The 10,573-nt window shown below is 57.1% G+C and overlaps 1 protein-coding gene across 5 annotated transcripts; it reads right to left on the bottom strand.

Annotated features, from left to right (window-relative positions):
- Positions 1–261: 261 nt before the first annotated feature.
- CHST1 (carbohydrate sulfotransferase 1) lies at positions 262–9,964 on the bottom strand. 5 transcript variants are annotated; one of them, XM_066321198.1, is made up of 2 exons: positions 9,867–9,964; positions 262–2,270 (listed from the first exon to the last, which is right to left on the bottom strand). In XM_066321198.1, exon 2 carries the CDS (start codon positions 2,224–2,226, stop codon positions 967–969), a length of 1,260 nt encoding a protein of 419 aa, XP_066177295.1. In that variant the 5' UTR covers positions 2,227–2,270; positions 9,867–9,964; the 3' UTR covers positions 262–966. The 5 variants fall into 5 exon arrangements, with proteins under 5 accessions (XP_066177295.1, XP_066177296.1, XP_066177293.1 ...); XM_066321199.1 differs by lacking the exon at positions 9,867–9,964 and adding an exon at positions 9,738–9,797; XM_066321196.1 differs by lacking the exon at positions 9,867–9,964 and adding an exon at positions 9,397–9,592.
- Positions 9,965–10,573: the final 609 nt, after the last annotated feature.

The raw sequence follows: 10,573 nt of genomic DNA, 5'->3' as shown, positions 1-10,573 counted from the left end.
AACCAACGAACTTTCAGGTCAGTAAATAACCACGGGTTCTTCCTTTTAGCTTAACTGCTTGCATTTTGACACACTTCAGATGCAAACAGGCACACACCCGAGGAGGTGGCTGCAGCTCCCTGCCGCCCTGGGGGCTGTGATGTCTCCTCCCCACAGCCTTTCCCTACCCACTCCCAGCTGTGGAGGAGTCAGGCAAACCAGGACATCCTGATGTTTGCTTGGTGGTGCATCCACCCCAGTATACTTGCTGAGGTCTTTCAGTTGGAATTCACCCCCAGGTCAGTTTTATTGCACTTTTATTTACAGAAAACACAGAAATAAAGCATTAAATGTGTTGGGTTTTAACCAAATGACCCAATCACTGTTTTTCCTTTTTTTTGTTTGTTTGGGTTTTTGGCACAAAGAAATATCACAGGTGTTACCAAACAACCATGTAGGAGCAGCTGACCAACTGCCCAGCTGCTCCTACAGGACTTCAACAGACAGACATGTAGCACTGAGATGAAAAATGAGGAGGTTGTTCCACTTTCAGCTTCCAGTTTAACCTGCTCATTGGGGGCAGGGGGAGTTATTCTAGAGGGGATGACACCATTCATAAATTATATTTATATTTACCTCTTACATTGTAAAAGTAAACAGTGCAAAAGTACAGTACCCCAGATACCCTTCGGTTTGGAAAGCTTGAAGGTTGCTTTATACATTTTGTGTGTTTTGTAAACATTGTTACCCATCCAGAGTTCTAGCTCTTGCTTGGAGAGACCCAACTCCTCCTGGCATCCAAAATGTATTGAGGGGCAGCAGTCACTTCCCCTGGACTCGGCCGTTGAGATTCCTGCTCAAGGTTTAGTGCAAATTTTGGAGAGAAAAAGACAAGAGAGAGAAAGAGGGGGAAACAAAAGGAAAGAAAATAAAATAAGGCATCAGTTAGAAACAGTACGCATCAAAACCAGGCCTGTTGGGGCTGCCTTAGGAGAAGGGCAGGAAGTCTCTCTCCTCCACCAGGCTGATGGAGAGGTTCTTAAGCTCCTCCTCAGAGCCAGCAGTTTTGTAGCCGAGCTGTGCCAGCACCTGCTGGCAGGCGTGCTGGGTGAACGCCACGATCTCGTAGGACAGACGGAAGCGCCACTTCTCCGCCGTGGCCGCCGAGTTGCGCACCGTCCCGTACTTGTGTTTGGAGGAGGACCTGTCTCCTCGGGTGTTGTTCTGTATCCAGCGCTCAACATTGCTGTCCATGGGGATGCCCAGGAAATCATAGATCTCCTCAGTCTTTTTCATGGGATTTCTGGCCAGGTCTTCGTACCGCACCAGCATGTACTTGCCCTTGAGCCACGGTGGCCGGTTGAGGCCGGTGGACACAGAGTTCCAGAAGTCCTCACACACTGTGGTGAGCTGGGTCACGTCCAGGTTGTATGGCTTCCTGCCAGTGCCATCCCAGATCCTCCACAGCCTGTAGGTGTCTCGGAAGGTCTCGCTCCGGGACGCTAGGATCCCCCGGGGGTCCCTCACCAGCTGGATGACCTTCAAGTTCAGCCGCGGGTCCTCCACCAGGGCCCGGAGGTCACTGACCTCGGGCACCCGTACGGTTTTGATGGCCACGTGGCCGTGCTCTCTGCAGGACTCGGTGGCCAGCGTCAGGTTCAAGGTCCCACACTTCTTCACGCAGTCTCCTTCCTCCAAATGGAGATCCACAGCTCCCAGGGACTCACATACAGGTGGTGAGCACAGGGCCTTGCTGGCTCCCCTGCGGAAGAGGCGGTCGGTGGTGTGGTTGACAGGCTGGGGCTTGATGTAGTTCTCCAGGAAGTAGAGGTCGCAGTCATACAGGCTCCTCAGCAGGTCTCGGCTGGCCCCCAGCATGACCCGCCTGTCTGTCGTACTCTTGCTCTGGGTCAGCTTCGGGATCAGGGTATACTGGACGTGGTAGAGGGGCTCAAATAAATAGAAGACATCGAAGTGCTGGTTGAACAGCTGCCCAACAAATGAAGAGCCGCTGCGGGTGGTGGCAAGGATGAGAACATGAGTCTTCCTGGAGAGGTTATATTGGAAAGTGGGATTCTCATCGCACAGCCTGTCAGCCACATCAGTGTCCTGGCTCAGGCTGCAGTTCACAGGATTAGGGATGGGGCAGCTGTGGAAGGACTTGGCAGTGAAGGTCCGGATTGCTGTGTACTGGATTGCAATGGATGCCAAGGCTAGGAGGAGTACAGCCTTCCAGGAACATTGCATGGCTGGTCACCTTCATGGAGCTTCTTCGCAGGTCGTCTTGGTGTCTGCAACCCAACAGAGAATTCACAGGTTGAGCATGGACTGCCAAGTATCCAACTGATGCAGGTACCAACAAATGCCCTCCTAATGTATGTCCATTAGTCATAACTATGTGAATCCCAGTCACACACTGCAGAGCCCCATTTCAGACAAGAAAAACAACAGGCAGAGGCTGGCAAACCTGGAGAAATATGTCCAGCCAGGACTTTAGCCTTGTTCCTTCTAGGCTGTGGATGTACACAAATCTTGTGGCCCACAGCTCACCCCATTCCCTGTAACCCAGGCAGGGGGATGTTAGAACCTGGTGCTGACACTGTCTGTGTGTTTCCATTCAGCTGTTGCAATGACAGCAGCTCTTCCCCAGCTGCCTTGAGAGGTATTTGTCACCCCACCAGCCAGTGCCTTTCACCCCCAGTGCAGGAGCTGTAGCAGGGAAAGGTCGGGGGATGGTGCTGTCTTGTCTCCATCCTTTCTGTCCAGCTGTCAGGATAAGGGATGGCCCATACAGGCCAGCAACATCCTGCTTAGGAGAGTGGCAGTGTCTCTCCTGGAGCTGCAAACCTCTGCACAGAGGTCCAACAGCCAGCTCAGTCTGTCAGCCTCTGGGAACAAGCACAGCCAGAGCTGTGCCCTCAGCAGTGAGCTCATGGGGCTGGTAAGATCCTGCCCCACGCTGGGATTTAGGGCTCTCCTATTCTGAGCACCGGGGGAAAAAACAATACTACAAAGGCGAAGCATGCAACATTGCATCTCTTCTATACTCTACTGCTAACCAGGACAGTAGCCCTTGGCACCAGGGATGGGTGCAGGGAAGGGTAGGGCTGTAGTTGCAAAGAACAACTTCAGTGGTGCTAGCCCTGCCTTGCTGCTGCCCACACATGGGCAAGGGTAGGGGAAACTGAGCAAGACCCTTGGATGGGATGCTCAGAGACCATGAGGAGGGGAGTACCCATCATGCCTGGGAAGCTGCCACATTGCTGGGAGGGGATGTAACTGTGGTGGTGCTTCAGTATTCCCCCTGTTCACTAACCAAATAATGTTCATAGACTGCCTGCTGCTCTCCAAAGCACAGCCATTTCATATCCACATACTGTTGTTCTCAGAGGATCGGTGGGGCTGGGAGACAGGACATGGAGGATGCATTCCAGAAACTCCTGACAAGCTAAAACATCCGTGTGTGCAAGACACACCAGTATTAGCAATGGTTTTGAAGCTCCCCTGCATCCACTTTTCTTTGCCCATCTTCCTTCCGTGTGCCTCCTCCTGCAGTGTGGTACATTCACCTGCCCATCCACCTCAGACAAACCAAGGGGACAAGACCCAAGTATCTCTGCTCCTCACCCAGCAGAGCCCACTGTATCATCACTGCCACTGCTTCTTCTTCCCTGCTCTCCGTGGGTCCCCAGGGAGAACAACATGCTGGCCCCAAGCTCATGATGAGGGCTTGGTCCCCTGCTCAGCCCCAGCACACAGGTCACTGTGGGTGGGACTGTCAGAGCCAGTGCTGTTGCTGCTTGTGCCAGGTCCCTGAGGGAGACCAGTGGGCCAGCAATGGATTTCAGCATGTGAGGGCTGTTTTAACCCAGAGCAAACTGAAATTCCTGATGGGCTTGGGGCGGTGCAATGCTCCTGGTGTTTGGTCCCTGGAGCACCCATAGAAGCTGCCATGGTGTGTTGTTCCCATATCCTCAATGTGTTCCACTGTCTGGGGAGATCCTGTCACCCAGCAAGTGACACCAGGAGGGCAGCTTGGACTTGCAGGTGAGTAAAAAAGCCTTGTATTTTCTAAATTAATATTTTTATTGTTTACTGATTGCCCTAGCTGATTTGTGGAGGCAGGAAGCTTCAGGAACTATCAACTGAGAGACCTCTCATTGAGAGCAGGGGTCTAGAGCAGGACACCAGGACAGCTGCTGCATGCAGCCTCCCACCAGCGCTCCCTGTGTCTGTGCACAGACAGCTGTGCTTTAGACCCAAAATGGTGCTTTGAATACAGGTTGCTTTCACCTGGACTGCTGCCTGCCAACGATTGTGGCACATGGCTGGAAGACCAAAGTCAGAGATGTTTGGCTATTGCTGCTGCTGGACTGGGGTTACCCACCCTGCAAAGGGGAAACAGGGCCCCAGTGTCCTCATGGAATATTCTATCCCTTGGATAAAGTGTTTTTCCAGGTCTGCTAAGGCAGAGCAGGACAGGAGAGTCCCGGCTGGTATCTCCTGGCCCTGTGTCTTCTGCATGTTGCCTAGGTGGAAATGCAGTGGGAATGCTTTCCTGCTCTCTAGTGATGGCCAACCACACTGCATCCTTCACACACAACCTCAGCTCCTACTCTTTGCTTCGTTGTTGATAGATGCTGGAGCAGATGAGACTCAGATTGTCCTGGTTATAGCAGAAACTTGCTGCTGGCTCCCCAAAAAAGGCAAACCAGAGACCTTCTTGGTCCCAATGCCCACCAGATCACTCACAGGCTGTGAGCATTTCAGGTTCTCCACCCACACTGACCCATTCCCCTTTGCAATGTCCCAAATGGCAAAGGGGGAAAAACGGGGCATTGACTCACCTCCTTGACTGAGCAAGTGCTAAACCACAGCCCAGCTTCAGCCTTTGCTGCCCCTTGACACCCTTGGTGTGTGCCCTGCCCATCTGCTGAGCTGCAGCCAGGGAGGGGAAGGTTTTGGGAGAAGGCTTCCCTCCCTGATGTCTCATCTGTGGCCTTTAAAGCCAGACAGAACCTCCTCTCACCTCCCAACTGGCTCTCCTGCCTCCTCCCATCACTGCCTGTCCCTGAGGGGCTGAAGTTCCTGCTCAATCCACTCCCGGGCTCCTGGGGCAGTGGTGACTGGCAGCTGAGTGCTCTGGTGCAGCAGAAGCACATGGCACCTGGGAGCTGCCAGGACAACGGAGGATCACTTTTACTCCCACTGCCCCTTGTTCATCTGTCAGACAGAGCCAGGCTGGTGTGAACACCTGCCAAGGAGAAGCTGTGCCAGGCTCCACACAGCTCAGAGTGGGCAGGCTGAGCAGTGGACTGCAGCCAACATGCCCCAGGAGGATGTGTCCTGCACACAGGCACAGCAGGACAGCCACTTGCACTCCCATTCCTGCCCCGAGGAACCTTGTTCTTAAATTGGCCTGTTCCTCTTCAGGCACTGATACCCAGGGCCAGCAGTTCAGACAGCAGCTGGAGAGGGCCATGGGGCTGCATCTGAGAGTCCTGTGTGAGGCATGGATCGTTTTGGCTCCTCAGCTCCAGACCATGGGAGTCATCCGAAACGCTGGCCTTGTAGATGTTTCTGTGCTAGAAGTGTTCTCAGTCGAAATCACCCTCTGCTCTGTCTCCAGCTCAGCTCCACCAAAAATGATGAGCAAATGCAGCCCAAGGGTGGGAGCTGAGTTCAGCGTGTTCCTCCAGGCAGTTGGGACTATGAGATGGAGCATGGGGTAGGGGTACATCACTCACACCTTCCAGCCCCTGGCACTGCTGGTACTCCAAGGGGCCTGCCAGAAGGCAGGTGGGCTCTTTTGGCACTGTGCTGGGGCCACCACTGCCCCTTTCCCAACCCTAACCCCCTTGTGGTCACAGCACACCAGACTGCACGCTGCTGCCTTGCCTGCATTTCTGTGCAGCTGCCTGCAGTCGCACTGGGACCAGACTGTCCACAAGGGATACACAGCATCTGGCAAACGGCTCTAAGTGCAGCAGGAGGCCAGCCAGTGCCTGGCACAGGGACAGGAGCATTGTCTGTGGGAAGAGGAAGGTGCTGAGCCTTTCCTCTCCCCTGCCCCACTTCCCGCAGCCTTGAGCCTGGAGGAAGGGAGAGGATGGGCGCAGGCAGTGCTACCTCCCCCATGCACCTGCCAACAGCAGCGGATGCAGAGTCACCTGCCTTCCTCTTCCTCCTCTTCCACTGAACTCCCAGCACTGCTCTGAGGGAGATGAGCAGGCGAGAAGCCAGCAAGACAGCCCAGGAGCGCCGGGGAGATCGGAGGTGATGAATTAAGCTGAATGGCATCTGTGAGTCACCGGTGCGGGGAGCAGTGAATGCGGCCGGCCAGCCATTGTGCAGCAGGGACCGGGGGCTCCTGTTTTGGGCACGGTCTTCCTACGTTTGATGGGAATTACCTGCTTCTGGAGCTATGCAGCCAGGCCGTGACACTGAAGGCTGCGCTGGCAGCTGAGTTCAGGTGCTGCCAAGTAGGCTGGAGTCTGTGGGGAAGTTGCAAGGGTCAGTACAACTCACAGGTCTCCTCTGCTGCAAAAGCAGCTAGGTGTTATGCAGGGCAGTGCCTCAAGGCACTGTGGTATGCTCATCCTCGTGGGGGGCTCCCACAGCATCTCCACATGGGCAGGTGCCTAGACTCCTGCCCCAAGCCTTCCCTGCAGGTCCCCTTGCTCCCTGGAGGAGCCCGTGTTCAGGCAACTGAGGAGTGTTGGCAGCTTTAGACAGGAGCCCTTGCAGTTACTGATACTGTCAGTGCTGTTCCCAAGGCTCTCTCACAGGGCAGTCAAAGAAATCCTACTCTTCTTAGTTGCCATCCAGGCTGTCCCCTCTCTCAACAGCTCCCCAGAAGTTGTACCCTCAACCTGGCTGGGCTCATCCTGAGCTCCCTTGCCACTGCCAGGGAAACCTCTCTGCTTCCCCATGGCAGGGAGGAAAGGAAAAGGGAGTGGAAGGTGTGGGGGTCTGTGCAACAGAGGTGCCTGCTCAAGCCTTCGTAAAATCCCTGGCACAAAGATGATGCACTAGAGGAGTGCCCGAGCCTTGCCAGTCCTTCCCGCAGGCCTGCCTGGTGCCAGTCCAGCTACCGGCACCCTCTACCCCCAAAACTGATTCCCGCCAGCAAGGCTGTTTCCATGGAAACGACAGAGTGACTCAGGACTTTGGGACCAGCTGGAAAACACAACTGTGAGCAGTGATCGCCTGAGCAGCGCCGGGTCTCGGTGCCAGGGAGAGGGGTGGATGCCTGCAGGAGTGGGCAGGGCTGCGCACCTGCCCGCCCGCCGGGCACAGGCACACCAGCACACCCTGCACAAGGCTGCGAGCTCTAAGGCAAAACCCCTTTCTTGACACAAGTGAGAGAGACTGCAGCAGGCTCACCAGGGGACACATCCCAAAAATGTGACTCACGGCAGACAACCCCTCTTCTCCCTTCCCCTTCCCCCACCCAGAAGACTCATGCATGCGTAGTCACCCAGAGAATTCATAGCACCAACTTCAGCGCCTGCTCAGCCCTGCACCTGTGCCTCTGTCCCCCTGCCCAGCATGTAACACCCCTGCATGCCTTGCCCAGAGCAGTATGGCTTGTTGAGGGCTGCTGAGGGGGACAAGTGGCAGCCAGCATCCTGCGGTGCCTCCCTGCCCAGCCAGCAGCTCCCTCCTGCAGCCCCACTCCTCCCCACCTCACCACCCAGGCATAAAAGTTAAGTCACAGGTCTGCAAAACAACTCTCAGCCAGTGACCCACTGGCAAAGGCCCTGACACATCCCAGTGTTCTCCCACTGAGCAAAGTTTATCCCCTTAAACAACGTTGTGGCCACTGAGGCAGAGAAGACAGGCTTCTGGTGGGGTGCAAGCATCCCACTTGGTCGCAGTGGCTTAGTCATGGTGTTGGCTCTGCAAAGGCTGGCAGACACCAAACATGCCTGTGGGCCACCCAGCCCAGGCACTGTCTGCCTGGACCCCACCACTCCCCAGAGGAAAGAGAGATCACTGAGAAAAAGCAGCACCAAGCTGTCCCCCTCACCACAGGCACTACTTGACTTGGAGCACCACCACCGAGATGTGAGCAGGGGTGGTCTCTGTCCCCAAGCCTCCCCCTCAGCAAGCCCCTCCAACATCAGATCCTGACGTAGTGGGAATGAATTTTCAGCCTTGCCTCCTCTTCAGCTGCACAGGACCAGAGCTTCCTTACAGTCACAGCTTCAGATGCCAGCTGGGAACTTGTGCCTGCCACCTTCATCGGGTGCCTCACCGTGTGCCAAGCGGAGGTGCTTCATGCCCCCCAGACTCATTCTGCTCTTGCATTCATCAACTCTTGGAGCACTTTTCTTATGATAAGGTACACGACTCCTGTGCTCAGAGCCACCCCAACATGTCCCCTGTTCCCCTATATCTGTTCATTCCCTCTGCGTTCCAGAGGGAGCGACAGATCTTTTAACAGCAGAAGATTACTGATCACTTTGACCAGCACTTAAACAATCACAGGACTTTCAACAGGGAATCCATCTCTTTCCTACTGGCACACAGCATACACATTTTCAGTTAATTAATCACTATCAAGTAATGCCAACCACAGACGGTCCCAGAGTTTTCTTATCGCAACATCCACCTGTGCCTGTTTATCCCTCATCTGCTGAACTGCATCTGCCTCTTCCCGAGGAGGCGAACGCCTCACTAAACCAAATACAGGGAGGTTTGTGCTCTCCACCTTCCCCTGAGCCATCCACCAGCCTGCTGGTGCCTGCTCACTCCCAGAGCACTCCCTGGCAGGAGCCGGAAGGCTCTTTTGGGATGAACGCGCTCATTCACCGCCTCAAAACACTCTTTTGGCAACGTCCCCAACCTACGGCCGTGTCAAGAGCCCAAATCTCGAGCCGCACAGCTTTCCCGTAGGATTGCTCCGTGCTATGGCGTGCTTGCACCCCACTCTGTGAGGTCTCCTCGTCAGCCTGCGCCCTCACGGCAGGTTTCTCAGACCGCCTGGAGGTCTGACAGCAAACGCCGGGGCATTCGCTCCGCCGGCTGGCGCGGCTACACGGCCGGGCAGGGCATCTGGCCTCCCTGTGCCACCGGGGACTTACTTGCTCCAGGCGGCAGCTCCTCGCCCAACAGCAGCCCAAGTTTCGCGGCAGCTCGTTCCCGCGGGTGTCTGGGGCCAGGGCTGCTGCGTCCCCTCCGCTAAGGCAGCCCCGGGCGGCGGCTCCCTCTGGGCGCTCGCAGCCCGGGCCGGGGTCCCGCCGCAGCCGGGCTGGGCACCAGCGGGAAAAGTCCTTTCCGCCGCCGCGGGCGACGTCTCGCTGCCTCGGAAAGTTGGTGGCGCGCAAAGGGTTACGAGGGAGCCCCAGCCCGCCGCCCCCGGGCACCCCCGGCGATCTGCGCCGCTCTCCCCCCACCCCCGGCGCCCCTTACCTGGCGGAACGCCCCGGCGGGCTGCCCCCCGCATCCCCGGCCGCGGCTCCTGGGGCGGGGGACGCCGAGCCCGGCCCGGCCCGGGGGCGGCAGCCGGCGGAGCTCAGCGGGCGGCGCTGCGGGGGCTCATCCCTGCCCGCGCTGCCGCCCTGCCTTGCCCTGCCCGTGCGGGCGCCCGCCGAGCGGGGCCGCCTCTCCACGCCCTCCGCGCCGCGCCGGGCGAGGGGCGGGCGGGCGGCGAGGGGGCTGCGCCTCTCCTCTCCCTCCCTTCCTCCCTCCCTCCCTTCCTTCCTCCCTCCGCCCGGCAGCGCGGACGGACGGGCGCCCGCAGCGCCAGGCACCTGCATCGCTCCGGCAGAGCCTCCGCTCCGCGCCGCCCCGTGCTGCCCGCACCGCGCCGCCCGCTCACCGCAGCCCGGCCGCGGGCTCCCCGGCTTTGCCGGCAGGAAGCTCCCCGTTTCCTTATTTACCTCCCCGAGGCGCCCGGCCGGAGCGGCCAGAGCCCCTCCCGCCGCGGGGGTGGGAGGGGGGCCCGGCGAGGCTCCCCCCGTGAGATGTGTCCCGCAGCCTGGGTGCTGGCAGGGACGCTGCGGGCCGGCTGGACGCGGGGCAGCGGGTGCCTCACACCCACCTCGCACCCCGCTGCTGGGGCACCCGCAGCCCCTCGAGCCCTGCCGGACTTGGTAGCGATGATGGTGCACATTCGTTCCCTCGTTTTCCGGCGGCCTCTGCTCATCAAAAACAATATTGTCGTGGGGGCTGGTTCTTCAGCGCCAGGAGTCCTCCCTGTGCCACCTAAATCAGGGCTCACGGCCAGGGTCCAAAACCATCCTCAGTGGTGCCAGTGCCAAAATACTGGCAGGGGATGGCACCTGCCTTGTGAAGGTGGGATGGGACAGAGGGAAAAGAAGCATGGGAGTGTGTCAGAGCAGCTGAAGTGGCTGTGCTCTAACAGTCACATTCTCCCTTCTGCTTCTGTTCGACCCCTAGAAACAGGTCAGACATTTACTTTTGGCAACTTTGAATGTTTCCCTTTTGTCCAGTGCTTGCCAACTAAACTGCATTTTTTAGCAGTTTAACTGCAGCTCTGCTGAAATGGCAGCTGCCAGCAAAAGATAGGTTATGATTCTGGAGATGCTACAATAGATATTCATTTTTTTTATATCCCTGTTTTATT

This window comes from Sylvia atricapilla, chromosome 6 (assembly GCF_009819655.1).
Source record: "Sylvia atricapilla isolate bSylAtr1 chromosome 6, bSylAtr1.pri, whole genome shotgun sequence".
NCBI lineage: Eukaryota > Metazoa > Chordata > Aves > Passeriformes > Sylviidae > Sylvia > Sylvia atricapilla.
This window is presented reverse-complemented; position numbering and strand designations above follow the sequence as displayed.

Coding starts and splice junctions, on each gene's coding strand:
- CHST1 (XM_066321198.1), bottom strand. CDS start 2,226: ATGCAATGTTCCTGGAAGGCTGTACTCCTCCTAGCCTTGGCATCCATT.